The 19051-nt window shown below is 34.4% G+C and overlaps 2 protein-coding genes across 2 annotated transcripts; both read right to left on the bottom strand.

The window, feature by feature from the left end:
• Positions 1–5148: 5148 nt before the first annotated feature.
• LOC140055131 (uncharacterized) lies at positions 5149–9459 on the bottom strand. The gene is made up of 2 exons (XM_072100349.1): positions 9329–9459; positions 5149–8877 (listed from the first exon to the last, which is right to left on the bottom strand). Exon 2 carries the CDS (start codon positions 8871–8873, stop codon positions 7878–7880), a length of 996 nt encoding a protein of 331 aa, XP_071956450.1. The 5' UTR covers positions 8874–8877; positions 9329–9459; the 3' UTR covers positions 5149–7877.
• A 1867-nt stretch (positions 9460–11326) lies between these two features.
• LOC140055500 (sialin-like) lies at positions 11327–14905 on the bottom strand. Its single transcript, XM_072100843.1, has 9 exons — positions 14554–14905; positions 14104–14337; positions 13920–14007; positions 13390–13485; positions 13064–13197; positions 12807–12956; positions 11848–11977; positions 11421–11485; positions 11327–11332 (listed from the first exon to the last, which is right to left on the bottom strand). Exons 1-9 carry the CDS (start codon positions 14611–14613, stop codon positions 11327–11329), a joined length of 963 nt encoding a protein of 320 aa, XP_071956944.1. The 5' UTR covers positions 14614–14905.
• Positions 14906–19051: the final 4146 nt, after the last annotated feature.

Here is a 19051-nt window from a genome sequence, read left to right as displayed (position 1 = left end):
TATGTCTGTAAAAGGAATATCGCGTGTCACATTGTTTTCTATGGCGAAAAATGAATGTTAAATATTTGATTTTTAGACATTAAATGTGAATAATAGTGTCGATTTAAAGTTGTTATACTATGTGTTTATTTGCTTTCTAACATATTGAATTGAATATGGATCTGTCCTATAAACATCACGAGTGGGAAGTCTGTGGTTTTTGACGGCATTTATAATGTCATACATATACAATATGTTCATTTGTAAGGCATAGGCCCTAAATAAATAATCTAATTAATGCAAATTTGTTAAATAGGCGTACCCATTTTGTTAATGAAAAACGAATTCAACTACCATAGATAACGTACTGTTTATTTATAACCGTGTCGTTCCCATTAATAATTCCATACACCTTACATAGTGGTAGGTCTACAACCAATGTAACTTTAACTCCACTAAACTCCAAAATGTAGCAAGCGCTTCCTATCCGGGGTATATCGGATGTTTAACTTGTATTAATATTTTTCGTTTAAAGGAAGAATATTTTAATAAGGTATAAACGCAGTGTAAAGGCTATAACTCTGATATAATGCATTTTAACTCCCAGTGAAAAAATGGCGTGTAAAAAACATGTAAATCACATTCACTATTCCCCCATCCAATGAATTAGATCATCACAAATCAAGGAATTATGACAGATTCATCTAATATTCCATCATAATTAGGTCAACAATCCCGGAATTAACTTATATTACCTAAGTACCATGTATTGGACATTGGATAGCCACGTCTATTATCCGGCGATTCAATAATCGAACACGTATCCTTTCAAACTAGGGTTATCGATATTCAAACAGTGATCCCCCAGGCAATATCTTTAGAAATAGGCCTACGTTTCATTAGCCCTTTATAAGCGATGCGTTTTACTACAAACTTGACTTGATGATCTGTAAGTGCGGTAAGGTTTATTTACGTAAGATGCATGATCCAGTGTTATCGTCATGTACCTACAGTAATCCCACAGTATTCCAAGTTTATCCAGGATGTTGGGATGGTGGTGGGTGTGCGTAGTGGGGAGATGAACGTTGATAGTAGAGACACCATAATGATATGTCTCAACAATTAATAATTGGTTAACCAGAATCACAGTAATTGGAGCGATGTGTTTATAAATAATGAAATGGCTGAGAATACGTTGCCTAGGCCAAAGATTTTTGAATGATTGTGAATCTACAACCTTTGGCATCGGGAATATTCATTTTCCGGCCAGGTATAAACTAATGACAAACATCCCTATAAAGTCTAAATAAATCAGCCTACACTGTCAGTGTGTTTTTCTTTATTGCTAACAATTGGAGAAAAGAATGTGATGTGGAAGTTTGATCGATCTCCAATTGAAATGTTTGATCTTGTTTGTTATGATGAGTTTGCTAAAATAACCAGAAAATAAAATTACGACGCCATAGAGAGATAATAAAGAGGACACGTTTGAGAAAACGACGTATTTGGAAATTTTACATTTCAGAAAGAAAGTCAAAAACACATTTACATTTTTAGACGTTCCACGGAAACGTCTTTAATACAGTTTCACGGGACTGTAAGGCTTAATCTTAATCTTTTTTCTTATATGTTATTAAAATTGGTTATAAACTTCGGTCTATAAGTAAGAAAAAGAGTAACTATAATAAAATACAATGAGTAATGAGACAAAAAGTGTAAAATTAAAAGAATGAACATAAATGACAAACAAGAATGAGAGAATACCTAGTACATTTAACACTATCCTTGCAAGAACAACATCCTTGGTTAAATATTGATATTTATGATTCTAAATTCCGTCTAACCATGTATGTAACAAAAAATCTGGTGAAATAACTTCGCATTCGTTCTCTAATTGGTCAGCCTATTAGTGACGTACCCAAATTCGTGTCGCGCGCCAGACGAACGACCAAAATAGTTTGCGCTCTTTTTGCACATCAAGGAGCCTAACTAGGCCTAGGCCTAGGCCTAGACTGTGCCTATCCTCTTGTAGGCTAGAATGATGTATTTGTCCGAAATTTTGAATGCACGGAATCTTAAAAGTTTGAAAAAAACATTAAGGTTTGTTTTTTATGTTTTTAATTTATTTTTAGTAGAATAATAATTTAATTAAATCTGCCTGCTGGCCACCACCATCCCACCAGCCAGCTTGCATTATTATTAGGCCAGACACAACGGATGCACGCTGATGCGGCAGTGTGGGTAAACTGACACATCCACGGCCGGCCTAGTAGTAGTAGGCCCCCAAGGAGGCTAGCACTCCTCATAGGCCTAGACCTAAACCTACTAACTGAGAATCTATTTTTAGTAGAATAATAAATTCATTAAATCTACTTGCTGACCACCACCATCCCATATGGCAATTCCAGCTCACAGATCAGGCTATGCACAACAGTAAGCACACACGTGTGGGTGGGATGCGGCATTGTGTTAGGCCTACTGGCACATCCACGGCCTAGATAGGTAGGCCCAAGGAGGCTAGCCCTCTAACTAGGCTCCGTGGACCTAACCTCTAGGCCTAGCCTAGGCCTATAACCTACCGTACCAGGCCCGTAGCCAGAGGGGGTTTTTATGGTTCGGGCGAACCCCCCTTAACCGACTGCGAACCCCCATCCCCGACATGCCCAATACCTCACCCTCATCTCCGAAAATCGTCCAAATACGTGCCCCACAGTACAAAAAGTTGTTCGTAAATTGAAAAATTCGGAAACTCGTTCGAAATAACTCATACAGTACCTTCTTCCCTGTATGAGCGTACTTCGAGCGATACGTGTCTGTAAATGAATTGCCGATTTTAACCTAAAAAATAAATATTTGGTCCCTGCATGTAACATGATATTGACGCGTCTCACAACGAGCTGGGGCACCAACGATTCGTACAAAGGACACCGCCAGACAACTGCGTACCTATAATTGTTTAGATCACTGGCAGTCAGGCAGCATGCATAAAGTATATAGCCTTCCGACATACATCAGTATTTATGTGTGGCTATGAAGTGTAATGTATCATAGAGGATTATAGTGAATATTAATATTTTACACTATAATAATTATCTATGGTATCATGTACTGTAGTTCACATTATGGCATCCGATTATTTTTTTCTAGACCACCAGCCGATACGTACTCAAATGTATCAATATCACCTATTTACATTGGCATAATTAATTTCCTCAACAAATTGCTGTAAATAAATATTATAGATAGAGCTATAATAAGAATTGCATTTGCCTTCACCCAGTGTGCTTTTTTAGGGGCTTCTCCTAGACGTACGTTCGCATTGAACTTGAACGCAAAACAAAATATCGAGTAAATGATCAAACAATTGGCGGTGCCGCACAGAGCACGCGCATCTAACATACGGCAACAAATGTTACCGTTTATAGTCCACGAGTCCAAGTACGATCGTTTTGCTCATTGGTAGCATGCTGCATGAGAGTGTCTTTTCCGGCCATCTAGGGGTGTCATTTAACAAAATTCGCTTCGCCTCAGGCCCCACCCCAGGGGGGGGGGGGGTTGACCCAAATACTTAGTGTCCGTACTTAGTGTCCGAACCCCCCCCCCCCCGCCCCCCCTTGACAAATCCTGGCTACGGCCCTGCGTACTAACTGGGAATGAATATGCGTGCAACTATTCTTAATAGGTAGGTAGGTGCTAGAGCCTAGGCATATATGCCAGATTACAAAAGAAAGTATAAACACAAGGCCTAGGCCTATATTAATACTATTTCGTATTTACAATGAATAGGCCCCTAAGCTGCGGATTTTAAAATTTTAGCAAAAAATCGTTAGAAACATTTTAATATCAAAGAATCTATAATCCTACAATTTATTTTTAATTTGGTTGTTATTGTAATAATAATAATTTAAATATAATAATTAGACAGATTTGCTGCAAAAAAACGGACGTAATTTAGTACACGTCACACGGATTATACCGAGTACACCCGAAGAACCCAATACGGAACTTTTTTTTACAGAATATCGAGACACGGGGGCATACTGTAGCCTATTATTTGAGAATACAAAATCCAATTTTTAACTATTATATTGCAAAAGACGACCGATATAATGACAGATATTGGTGCTCTTTAAATCTTTTTGTTTGACTTTTGAAACCAGTAAACATAAATAATGTGTAATTCCTTCCTCCTTCCTCGCTTAAGAGGAAGTGGACATTGATATTGACTGCCGTTCATCTTCTTAGTATCGTTATCTTTATTATAAACAATTCTTCATTCTGACAGTGATCAGTTGGTGATCTTTTTTACGTTACTTTGTTTGCTATCTATTATCATTCACAAATGAATTAACTTAATCATTAAAAGATGTTCACGTTACATTAAACCTAATATACGTTATATAAACTATAGTACTCTATAAGCAATGTTTATCAAGACAAAAGCACTGCTTCTTACCGTGCGTTCAGTATTAGTTCTAATGCACGGTAGAAGTGATATCGAATACAGCACTGAAAATCGGATAGCACATGGATTCCTGGGTGAATCTAAAAGTGGATGCGCCTAAGAAAATATTCGTAATCAATCCCGAGGACATTTTGTTTAAACAGTAGGTCACTTGTGTTTAAATTAAAACAATGGAAATTAGAAACTATCTGGAATAAAAATAGAATTGATTTGACTTTAAAATACCGATTTAGTCACGATGTATGTCGCTGTGGTTGTACATAACTTGTCTCTTGAGATGGCAAGATCATTTCTCAGGTGCGATTTCAGCATGTATTATCCGGGCAATCGTTGTCATTTTGACCACGAATATAATTGAATAATGTCGATTTTTCTTATCTTAAAATATATTAGACATAGTGCGTCCCGTCTAGAAAGCACGACAGAAGATGAAAAGTTCTATTTATAATGACCTACTTAATAGGCCTACCAAAAGCCACTGTGAAGACGGCGAATGAGAGAGATTTGGTGGAAGTCGATGCTTTTGAAGGGGAATATGGCCTAAAATGTTTAAAATGAAGTAGGCCTACTGAGCTTAAGTTTATTATTGTTCTCTCTTTTGCCTTGTATTTTTCGAATGTTGTGGGTGGGTGGACGAGATGCGTGGAGAGTGGGGGTAGTCTGGATTACATATTGCTGTAGGTAGGCCTATTTCAGTACACCACTCTATTTTCCAATCACAGAGATGCATCTTCGTATACAAGGCTTTATGATTCAGAATGTGTTCAACCAATTATTCATATTTCCCAAAATGGATAATTCAATCTGAAAGGGTTAATATAGTAACATGCACAACAATACCAAAGTCAACATGTGAAATTCTGTCTTACTGAAACTCAAGGTTGTTTATTAGTTTTCCTCCCAGGGGTTATATAAATACAAATTTTAAATGGGAAAGGGTAATGTTTAAAAACATTTTACAACAAACCGATTTGTATATTAAATTGCTCAAGAATGTATTCAATGATAACAAATTACAACCAGGCCTGATTTAATGATTACAATTAATGCCAATTGTCCTAGCTTTTTGAAAACCTTTCGATATGTTTTTTTTATTATCAACTTTGAATTACTGTACATTTACGTTTCGGATCGTAGACCTAAGGTATTGCATCTGACAACTTACCAGCGGATAATTACCCACAAGGACAATTTCTCCCTAGGACACTGCTACACCTCTAGGACAATTACCCCATATAAATAAATCTCCCTTGAAAAAAAAAAACTCTTTCCCCCAATTCTGTAGGGTAGCCGATCACTCCGGCCGCGCTTCACTCCGGCCGCCGTATCAGTTTAGCGCGATGTTATGCACTCCGGCCGCTATTCAATTCGACTTCCTGTGCAAAGGGGCCGTTAGTATGGAGCGCCCATATCTACGTTTTCTATACTGTTCAGTGTTATAACAAATTCTTGGTGAATTTAAATGGAACTAGTTAAGTTGAAATTGAATATTTATTAGCAACAATTTTACTTTTTTTCATTAACAATAACATTCAAAGAAGTTGGAACTGCTTTTTCTTTCAAACTAAACTTAACTTAATTAAATTCAATAATAAAATAATAATCAAATACCCGTCTAATTAATGCTTGAATAACAATATTTAATTTCTTTCTATGTACATTTATTTTTATAGCTTTACATTTATTAACATTAAAAATTAGTTAAAACCCTTATTTTTATAACACTTTATCTTGCCAGTACCCATACTTACTAATTATAGTTAATAACAATATGTAAAATATTAATTAATTTATTTCAAATAATCAATTATTATTGATGTTTGTTATAGTTAATAACAATATTTACAATATTAATTAATTTATTTCAAATAATCAAATATCCGTATAATTAATGTTACCTGGAATTGTATCAAGAATTAATATATCATTTTTGTACAGTCCAATTTACAATGAATTTATATTTTAATTTATATATGATAAAAATAATATGACATATAGGGTACATTGCAATAAATTACATTCATTAATCACATTACAATTAATACACTAGCCTATTACTATTACATAAAATATTTTGTTTTAGCATTAGACCTAATTTAAAACACTTGTGATGTTGTTGTGATCATGAAAGAGAAAAAATATACTGTATGATTACAAATTTTTATTTTGATTCTCTACAAAAAACGTGTCTAGGTTGTAAAAGACTCATTGGGCGCTCCATAGCTGCGGCCGGATTGAAGCGCGGCCGGATTGAAGCGCGGCCGGAGTGATCTGTATTCCTTTGTAGTTAAGTTTTCAGATTGATTTAAAGTTAAGGATGTCGTCTACTGTACATAATGTATTGATTGTTTATTACATCAGATAAAGAACAAACGCAATGTGCTTTATACTGTAGAATAGTAAAACTAAGAAAAAAATCGATTCTATAATCAAAGGTTATACGATAGTGTCCATGCCATGAAATGTGCCGTATGTCACTCTAAGCAAAGTACATTCGGAAAATTAAGATATACAGTATGCATAAATCCATATAGGCCTGCATTCGTGTCCTTTCGGGTTTTTTGTTTAAATCTTATTACACAGTGTTTACAAAAATAGATCATGTCCGGAAGTTAATATTATCCGTAAAAAAGTAACGTGAAACTACATGCTACAGAAGGCGGGCGCACTTCATATTTTCCATAAATTGAGGTATAATTATTTATACTTCGCTACTCTACTCTATTTCAATTTTTGCATAAAGTTAACTTACAGTACCTATTTTATAAATGCTAATGTAAAGTATGTGTTGTGCTCAGTTAGTCTTAATATCATTACCATGGCCTGATACATAAATCATAACACAATTGGACGAATAAACATACCTTATGGTAGGCCTATGGTTAATTTTTTTTTTTGCGTAGTTTTTCTAGATAAGATGGAGCAAATTTACACGAAATACATGCTTATCGACACTGCTGCTTTCCCTATTATCGAAAGACATATTTACATAATGAAAACGTCAAATAACACGTATATTACGTCAACAGCTAAAAGCTATTAATATAATCAATTACATTACATCAGGGCGATTACATCTCTCTGATTACATTGTTAAACATAATTCTCACTTGCTTTTCTGTATACGATAGCTCTTAGCGTTATTAATGTTTACTAATATTTAATCAATAGAAATATATATATTAGGCTTAAAGATACATCGATTTAAGAATATAATTTTAAAATAAATGGCATCCAAGGAAATATTTCAAAATAAGGTTTAGTATATGTGAACCTTTCACTTCTTCGAAAATATTTCTTGACCAACGCAAACATGTCTGTTCAATAGAACTAAGCATTTCATACATGTCCTTCATTCTTTAAATCGGCCAACGGTCCCTTTTTGTCACTATAAATCGTGTTTCACATTGTCGCTTACGGACGGCCCCCTCATCTAAACTTGTTTTATGATGATACCGTATGGCCTGACATCATATATTTTCTCTGTTCGGTCTTCCATTGGTGAAACCCAGTAGTCAGCCCCAACTTCTGTGCGCTCTTTTGGAATGATTTTCAAGTGGCCACCAGCAATATCTGGATTGATCCTATTCTGCAAAGCGATCTTGTAACTTTTTCCTTCAAACTCAAAGATCTGTGCGTAGAATTCATCAATCATAGCCAAAGACGGGCTGCTGTAAACTCCGTTAATATACTCCAACTCACCTCCACGGAACTCTTTGACAACAACCGCACCTTCCTGTCTCATTTTGGTTCCGTGGTAAGAGACTGGCCATTCGCCAGTACAAGTTCCCGTACGTATGCCGTTTGGTCCAAGCCAAGTGTTATTCCCGTATACGTTTTGAACAGCAACAGCATATCTGTACCACCCGCATGGTCGGAAATATCGATACTGACCTCTCATATACACATCATTACCATCGTTCTTTCCGGTGAAGTCGTGATCAAACCTCTTAGCGAGTAGAGCAGGATCCAACTCAAAAACACCTTCTGGTTTTCTGTCTGTTGTCAGAACAATAAAGTTTATTGTAGCACCGTTTAGTATTTCTGCCGATTCTACTGTACTTTCGTCATCTAGAATGTTTCTATCATACATGAATCGAATATCCTTCTCTATGCCCAACTTATCGCTCACCATTTTCTTCATCTCCGATACTGTTGTTCCTAGAGATACTCTGATCGTAGTAGTACCTCCAATCAGCCCTCGGCAATTCACCTCGATCTCACCACCAGTTGTACAGGGCTTCTCTCTTGGAACCATCGAGTGAGATAGGTGAAAGAGGTCATCAATTGTGAGTTTGTGAGGAGCCTCATCTGCTCCATCTGCTCCTCTGCAATCTGATACGGCAGCTGCTTGGGGAGGCAACACCTGAACTCCAAAGGATGCAGAGAATCCGGCGGCTAACAATTCTAAAGACCCTAAGGCAGCCATCTTACTAAAAAATAATATATTGGGGTTTATTTTTCTTGGAAAAGATACAGATAGACCTATAGTAAATAAATCTATAGATAAAGATAGCTGGCCTCTTGAATCGTCAAATATACGAGGACTATAATCTAGAAAATCATTATGGCCTTACAATCCCATGTCGATAACTTAAACCCTCTTTAAATTCAAAACAAAAGAATAACGGATACTATATTATAGATCATCATGTATTCATCCGACAAATGGTTTTATAAAAGGCCAATATATACCTAAATACTGGCTCTATTATCAATTCTTGGCAGTCGGTAAACACAGCAGTTTAGGCTACATTTAGTGTCCGCGGTGAACTACTTTATTGTTCCACTGACTCCGTGTTCGTCCTAGGTTATCACTGAGTTCGGATTATTTATGCATTGTCAATTTCAACTTAAATACTGTAGGCCTACTGTGATACTTACAGATAACTCTTCAAACAACAAAATCCTTTTTTGTATTCTAGGCAAAAGGTGGTTGCATCGCATTCCTATTCAGAGCAAACGTTGTCAATAGGCATCGGTTATTTGGGCCTAAGTGCACTGCTATCCTTGTCTATGGTGAGTGGTGACCGATGTAGCTGTTTTTAAATTTCTGGAATTTCCCAACGTCAATAAAAATAAGTCAAGGGTGACCAACGATTGTAACGTCATAATGAGTCATTGTGGAAGTAGATTACACGAGCGGTGTCGTAATCAACCATGCATCGATACATTTCCGGGAGTAAATGGTGGGGGAGGGGGTGTAGCTGGATGGGGTTTTATTCCAGAAAAGAATAATCAGAGCATTTTCTATTCCTCTGGTGATATTGGATACCGTACATTCAAGTGTTATCGTACGTTAAAAATACCGACTATGGTGGTGATGTGAAATCAATATAGAAACTCAGAAGAAACAATCGAATACTGTACGTTTTTTTTTCATGCCAATACAGTTAACTTTATTTCCGCGTGGACCGCGTGATATTATACGTACACAGGGTCTAATGAATGTTGTGAATGGACTGGTACAAATAATGTCATGAGGTGACAAATGAACGGTTATATTTTCTCGAGTCGAAGGCAGGTTTCATCGAATTAAATAATTTGTTTTCCATTACACGAATATAAAACATTTTACAAACCTACTTTAACGAGTATAGGTAAAGTCCAAAGCATTAGCAAAAGGCAGAGTTTCATTTTTTCAAGACGGCGCACACAGGTTGATTTTCAGTCTGCCACGCCTTGCCGAGCCTGGTGTTGTTTATTGTGCAACAATAATTAAGTCCATATTAAAAAATATTCAACGAGAATATACCAACATTGCAAGCTAGATGATGTAAGTATTAAATGTAGGCTAGTACTTATTTTAATATCATGTGACCAATAATCCTCCAATCAAATGACAAGAATCAGGTGTGAAAGCCTGTTTTCCTGTCGACGTTATTCGATGCTATCGTTAACAATAATCGGCAATCTTCTACGTAAACATTGAAATGTTAACGATTTAGCCTACAGGAAAAGGTACTCGTTATCGTTATCATTTCAACTTGATCGTTTCCAAACGATCGTCGTTGAACTGTTAACGATCAACGACGATAGCGTCGAATAACGTCGACAGGAAAACAGGCTTTATAAGTCGATATAGTGGCTCTCTACAATTATTGACATTGTGATCACTTTGTATAATTGGCAGTATTGTCACTCTGCGTTGACAATGTGATCACTTTTATCAGTATTGTCACTTCGTTGACAGTGTGATCACTATGCATTGCCTGTATTATCACTTTGCCACTTGCCATATATTGTCACTCTGCGTTGACAATGTGATCACTTTGTATTAAGAGTATTGTCATTTCGTTGACAGTGTGATCACTATGTAGGTATTGCCTGTATCATCACTTTGCCACTTGCCAGTATACTGTCAATATGGCTTTATCAAAGAGGTCGTTTCAGCTGAATTATCGGTAGGTTTCGCCCATTCCTGTATCTCAGCACTACCAAAGACCAAAAAACAAAGCAGCCCTACAGTCTGTACGCCAGCTATAATCCAAAATACGCTACGCCATTGAATCATCGTATTCTGAAACATAATTAAAGTAGGTCTCAAATGAGCTGGGCGTTGCAATGGAAATAATTGTTAAATTGTTCGAATTCAAATTTAATTTTACTATGTTATGGGAAATCGTTTACATTATTTTGTCTTTCTCCATCCCGCAGGATGTTATTTGCGCTCCTTTCATGAATAAATTAAAATCTAGTTTAGAAAAAACGGGTCTGATTTCAAGAATGATCAACAGGGACAAACGAGCGTAGTTCTCAGGGTAGTTAAGGTTAAAAATGTACCTGTTTTGGGCCTACTTACATGTGTTTGTGTAAAAGCTCCAACCACTGCTGGGCCAATAACCCCCGTAAGCCCAGAAAACGTTAAGGCAATCCCGATTACTAAAGCTGAATGATTGGGTGCAATATCCAATGCATTTGCACAGATTGTGGTCATACAAACACCATACAACCCGAATGCAATGATCATAAGTACTGCTGCGATCCAAACATGATGCACATATCCAATCAGAATAAGAAGAATTGATTGTAAGCCAAGAACTGCAGGAGAAAGGAATGATACGTGTTAATTTAATCAACTTTGAACTTAACTCTTATTAAATAAGGAAGGCGGAAAGAAAGAAAAGACATAAAAGGGAACAAAAATTAAATGGAAAAAGAAAAAAATATATAAGAAAAGGAAAAAAAGATAAAGGGAAAACAAAAAAAAAGGAAGAAAAGGAAAAAAAAGTAAAGAAGTAAAAAGAAAGGAAAAAAGAAAAGAAAGGAAATGAAAAAGAAAGTAACAAGGACAATTGGAAAAAATGTAAGAAAAGAGAAGGTAAGAAAAGAGAGGTAAAAAGAATAAAACAAAAGAATGAAAGAAAGAAAATGCGTCAAAAATGATCTAAAATAATACTTACAACTGACAAATAACTTTCGTATATGTATTTTGCTGATTTCAGTATGATTAATTAATTTGTCCGCAACAACTCCTCCAAAAATAATTGCAATGAAATATACAAACTGGGCAACAGATAGCAAATAGCCACTCTACATGAAATAAATGATTTTCCTTATTTTATTGACTAATATTTAAAAATAAATTAAGATGAAGATGATCAATATTAATATTTAACAAAAAAAAAGTAAGAGCATTATTTCATTATTTTAAATTTGGTTCCCACAAATGCATCCGTAAGTAGTTTTAACAATCACGATGGATCATACGAACTCTCGTTTGCGTGTCCACGAATGTATTCGTCATAATTATATATATATATATATATTTTTTTTATTCATTTAAAAAAATACAACCATAACACAAATCACTTAAATATAAAGTAATAGGTATCAACATTATATGAACGTTTAAATAAAGTAACTTACAGTGATCAAACAATATTAAAAACTATAAATTATTAATTCCATTTTTTTTAAAGTGAATAATTAATTAATTTGGTAAATGCTGTGTTTTCCACAATTATGTAACTAATCTAACTAATATAATTGTATTAATCAAATTAGCCAGAGATATACATTTAATAACATTTTTTTTTCTTTCTTTAACATAGTAATAATAAATAATACTCATATACATACATATACAAACGCACACACACACGTCATAATTATATTGATATACTTTTTTATGACGAGATAAAATGTCTAACAAATCAGAACTCAAGAACTCGTGCAGCCCATTGTTTTTTCAGAAATAAAGTAATACGGAGAGAAAATTCCTTATGTGGTTCCTGTATGCAAGAACTAACATACTGTATCTATTAACATGTTACACCTGTATATCATTTTTCTTTTGTTTCTTTTCTTATTCAAGAGGAGGGTAATTATCTAGTGGAATATACATTCTTTGTTGTCTTACCATTTTAATGTCAAACTGTAATATTGTTTCAAAAAAGATAGGGATATCTGCACTCAGTAGATAGAGACCGAAATCAATTCCAACAAAAAATACACTTATTGACAATACTGGTGCTGACATAGCTAACTCCTTCCAATTTACTCTGTCAACCTTTAAGTAAAAAAATAAGCAAACTTACAGAATGATCATAGTATCTAGCACTGGGTATCAAGTCTTCTGGCAGAAACTGTTAAAATGAAAATATGCAATTATTTCACCTCTGTGGTTTGCATCCCTTTTGATTGAGATTCTTTTATTGATTCTTTCTCAAATTCAGATACCCAGCGATTACTTGTTACGTCACTCGATCCCACAATCCACCAGCATAAACACCATATGATTCCAGTAATACCTGAAATAGAAATAAATAGTTTACAAATATGAAACTTTAGTCTATGATAGTGTGTAAATAAAGTTGAAACAAGAAAAACCGTACCGATAAAATGTGGTTTTTGTAGGTGGTTCCCGATGACACACGGATTGTACCAAACATAATAGGAATACAAAACCGTCTAGAAAATAGAGTGGCGTCAGTGCCTCTTACCAAATATATAAAATGTAGATGGCCATCCTCCAAAAATCGGTGACGTGATAAGTAATGGCGATACGTAGCTAGATACAATTGCTCCTGCACTGTAGCCTAAACAAAACATCAAAACACAAATGTTGTTTTTAAAGTAGTTGCATCATATGCGCTCAAACTTAAACGGTGATTTGAAATTAAACAGTAACAAGTATTATATATTTAGCAAATAATCAGAGGAATAATATTTTATCTGTTAGGATCGCTGTTTGTCCAGGAAGGGACTAATTTATTTTGTCTATTATGTAAAGCATCAATAACTTAAACAATGGTATTTTATTTTCTACTACTACCAGCTGGGATAAATGTTTATAGAGCCAGCCTACTATGCCTAAGCTAACCTTGTTAATCGTATAAGGGATGGGATTGTGCGCTGTCATCTGCGCATGTGTCCTATATGTCTTATTACCCGTCCGCAATTCATCAGTGTTGTGTCTATGTAAGTTCAAAATGTTATACTAAAGTTGCAGTCGAGTGTACTTTTTGCTTACCTGAAGTTGAAATTGACACAAATGTACTACGTTCATTTAATTTCGCCCATTTTCTTATAATACCCATTGTTGAAACATAACCTAGGCCCTGTTTGCCGGTAGAAAAACAATGATTGATTATATAACTAGATTTTTAAGATAGGCATATCATAGACGATAACAATTACAAAATACTGAGGCCTACCTGTGCAAATCCATCAAATATTCTACTTATTACCAACGGGCTGATTCCACATCTTGCAGTAAATGGAGAAAATAGAGCTATTAGAGAAGACATAGTCGAAGCAATAAATAACACATAGAACCCGCCGTATTTACCAACCAACCATCCACCGAGTATTGGTGTAACAAAGTACCCGTAGTAGAATGCGCCTAAGATGACTTGTTGCGTTTTAATGTCCCATTCAAATGCGTTTTCCTGTAATAAAAATTTGTTTAAAAGTTGTAGGTCAATTTAGGTGTGTTGTAAAGAACAGCCGAATATATTTATTTATAAAATCACAATTATACAATTTATAAATGCATGATTGATCATTGTATCAAAAAGAAATGATATTCAGCGTCTATTCTTCTATTTAGGGGACACTTTTCCACATTATTTTACTGTAACTTTGTTTTTGTTTGGTTGACGTACGATGATAATGCTCCAATTTGTACGAATGATGTAGTTTAAAATATTTGAAACACAGCACATGAGTACAATGATATATCGAATGTGTAACCGAGGCGGCAAATCTGTAGAAGAAAAAAAAAGAAAATAAAAACATTACTGATGATGATGATCATTTACCAATTGAGTACATAATATTATTACAATCGCCGTTAAAATGAATTTCCTGATTGTTTAAAGCATAAATTAACGACACGTCCATGAATAGGCCTAATAGCATGAATAGGCGTAGCCTACCAGGTAAAGAAATACGTGACATAATAAACCAGGCTGGTTAGACAAGTTAATAAGTTACAATAGTAATATTTGTCACGGATATAATTCATACCTTTTTGTACAAATGATTTGCTTTTCTGGTTTTCTTCCACATCGCCTTTTTGTAACATCATTATTAGCCTTAAACTGCCGAAAACCGAAATACTTTTAATAGTATACTAGCCAAACCAAACAAATAACTAGTCCATTGTATCAGAAAATGGTCAACCGCCTTTCTTCCATGATTAGGCCTAGTATAATAATCTACCTTGTAGTTACTTCACACTGTTATAATTGAGGCATGACCGGATTCTATTGTGACGTTGAAATTAACCTGCAAAGCCGTTCTGTTGCTAAAATGATTCTGATTTAATCGTTTTTATCTAGTCTGCCACCAACAAGGCTTATGCTTTGTAAAATAAAAAAATGTAAACAATGTAATGTAATTTACATACATTTGCAGAAATACATATTATGCAAACATTCGGATGATTAGAATATTGCATATATAAAAAAAGAAAACATGTTTACCCTCTTAGTACCAAATTCCATAGAGAGAGCCATTTCCCCTCAACCGTATTCTTTTCAAAACAGCATTTTTGAAATACTCCAGGAAGTTGAATTTTTTTCCAAACATTAATTTCATTATTTTATCATAAATGTATAAAAATATGTTTCTAAAAAACAAATTTTCCTTATTAAATTTTCTGTAAAATGATGTATATTTGTATGATTTTTTTTTACGATAATAAAATGATATTTAGAAAACCCTAACAAACAAATATTTATAATACATACCTATAAATGTACATTTACTTGAACAAAAGTAATAATAGGAGAGTTAGATACGAGTTATTTTATTCAAATAAACCGCCATCGTATAATCTTAGCCTAGGCTTAATCAAATCAAACCATCCTATCACCATTGTTAGTCTGAGCATGCCCACTATAAGCAAGTTGCTCAGGCAAACAAAAGTAAGAAATGCCACCGAAATCACATGGAGTTACTGTCCACAAATCGTTCTAGTCTTAAAAGAATTTAATCTCAAGTGAAACGTTATTGTTTTATTTTAATACATCCAACTGTAAAGTGCAAATTACAGGATATTTGATGAATTATAGACAATGTATAGAATTTGAAAAAAGATCGAAATGGTTGCATTTTTAAATACAGAATTTTATCAATAAAAAACCATACAACTTCAAACATTCAAATGACTAATATTATTATCATTATATTTTGACAAATGGTCTGACGTCACAAGCGGATTTTTTTTTTACATTTCTTAGGGCTGTTTTCTATGCCTTATCGTCATCTCCGAAATGTACTATTACCACCGGTGCTATTACAGTCAGCAGTATGTAACAGTATATAATACGTGTTGAAGACATAAAATGAAACTTTTTGGAAACCTTTAAAATCATTTTACGATGGAAAATGTTATTAAAAGTCATGGATAAATGATCACTTAATATCATACTTATACTACTGTACCAATGATTTAACATCCGATATTAGAATTTGTTACCAACATGAAGGTATTGATTTATATTACTACTTATGTGTGGAGAACACCCACAGAAGTGGAGTTGATTAAAAATAATGTTTAAAGGCTATAATGGTATTGTTCCTCCTCGCTTTTGTATCAAATGGATATTCTACGATTTACACAACCTCCCAATGTACCTTCTTAACATCTAACTGCCTTATTATGAATATTGTAGATGAACGCCTGGAATATTTAAAGACGTATTAACTTTATTAAAACTACAAAATAACCCATTTAAAGTCTGATTTATAAATCTTAATTTCTTCAAGTTCATTTTTACAATACATCTTGAATAAATTACAAATGTTACAAACAGGACTAAATTGCCAACATTATTTCTGAATGTGTTATGTTATCTTGTATAAATATTATTAAACGTATTAAATGTATTAATAAACGAATACATTGTAAATGAATCCATTTATCGTGTACCTCAAAATGTTCACTAGGCCTACATGGAAAATGGAATGATTCTGAATAAATCTGACCATTAAAGATGTATGTCCCCTAAAAAATAATTCATTTTTTTGTTGAATATGCCATTTTAATGTAACATAATAGTTATCCACACCAAAAATTATATTGCAAAAAAAATGAATTTACCTGAACAAAACCCGTAATTTATAGCAAAAAATGGTCAAAACATTATTTATTTTCGTGTTTTTTTTTCTGCGGAAGTGATTAACTTTATTAAAACTATAAAATAACATATTCAAAGTCTGTTTTGTTTTTCTTACCCCAACTGAGTGTAGTTTTTGGGATTATTGTCAGTCTTAATTTTTTTATGATACCATATGGTCTGACATCATGTATTTTGTTCACCTGGTCTTCCAGTGGCGAGACCCAGCATTCAGCCCCATCACGTGTATGTTCTTCGGAAATAATTTTCATGTGATCACCATCGATGTCTGGATTGATTCTGTTCTGAAAAGCTATCTTGTATTTTGTTCTGTTATGCACAAATTCCTCGGCGTATAATTCATCAATGATGTCCAGCGATGGACTGCTGTGTGACTCCATCAATAATCTCCGACTCATCTATATTTCAAACCGCCTTTGTTCTTCATTTTGGTTCCGTGGTACGATACCGGCCATTCCCCATCACTAGTTTGTATACGACATTTTCCGCGTGATCCAAGCCAAGTGTTATCATCACCGTCGACGTTTTTAACAGCAACAGCATATCTGAACCATCCACAGGGTCGGTTTTATTGATAATTTCCTCTCGTGTAAACGGTACGGTCATCTTCCGAGTGAAATTATAATTGTGTTTCTTAGAGTCTAATTTGTATTTGTGTTTTGGTTGTTGTTGGATGACATCTACAATGGCACCGTTAGGATTTTCAAATTCAGAGAAGTGTTGTAACTCCCTTTCACCTGACATGAATTACACATATACATTATGCATATTAAATTGGTTGCGTACTGATTCTTTTATCTCCGTCCATTGCTATCCAGGTTTAATTTCAATATCACGTCTTTCACTGGGACTAACCATTGCCTGAAATGCCACAACGATCCTTTCTTCACCAGTATATATAATTTAGTGACTTTTTTCTATTTTATATCACTGTGCTCACTGGCGCGCGCGCCAAATTGGGTCAACGTGAGCACAGTGTATTAACATACGAAAAGATATTAAAATTCAATGACTTATTTCTATTTATATCACTGTGCTCCACTGGCTCCAAATTGGGTCCACTTGAGCACAGTGTATTAACATACGAAAAGATATTAAAATTCAGTGACTTATTTCTATTTTATATCACTGTGCTCGCCTGGCGCCAAATTAGGTTCAGTTGAGCACAGTGTATTAACATACGAAAATATATTAACATTCACTGACTTATTTCTATTTTATATCACTGTGCTCTCCTGGTGCCAAATTGGGTTCACTTGAGCACAGTGTATTAAAATACGAAAAGATATTAAAATTCAGTGACTTAATTCTATTTTATATCACTGTGCTCCACTGGCTCCAAATTGGGTACACTTGAGCACAGTGTATTAACATACGAAAAGATATTAAAATTCAGTGACTTTTTTCAATTTTATATCATTGTGCTCCACTGGCTCCAAATTGGGTCCACTTGAGCACAGTGTAGGCCTATTAACATACGAAATGATATTACAATTCAGTGACTTAATTTCTATGTTATATCACTGTGCTCCCCTGGCTCCATATTGGATCCACTTGAGCACAGTGTATTAACACACGAAAAGATATTAAAATTCAGTGACTTATTTCTATTTTATATCACTGTGCTCCACTGGTGCTAAATTTGGTCCACTGAAGTAAATAAAGGCATAAATGGCGCTCCGTAGAAGTAGAGAATGCTGGATCGTCGAAATGCACTGAATCTGACCAACTGTACTCGGATTTGGGTTAATTCATTATTGATAATAGGTACATCAACTGTTGATTAAAATAAAACGTAGTAGACTACGCAATATTGAACTATATTCAAAATAAATTCAATACAACATAGCCTTAATATTAATGCGATTTTTATCTAGACTATTTTTACATTTAAATTGATAATATTTACAAATCTAAAAACACAGCTCAGAATCGTTTGATCAATGCGGATTTTACTATTTTCGAAACTCAAATGACGCATAAAGGGAATTTCCAGATTTTTGGGAAAATGGAAAAA

This window comes from Antedon mediterranea, chromosome 7, assembly GCF_964355755.1.
Source record: "Antedon mediterranea chromosome 7, ecAntMedi1.1, whole genome shotgun sequence".
Classification (NCBI taxonomy): domain Eukaryota; kingdom Metazoa; phylum Echinodermata; class Crinoidea; order Comatulida; family Antedonidae; genus Antedon; species Antedon mediterranea.
Note: the sequence above shows the minus strand (reverse complement) of the source record. Positions and strands in the feature narration are given on the sequence as shown.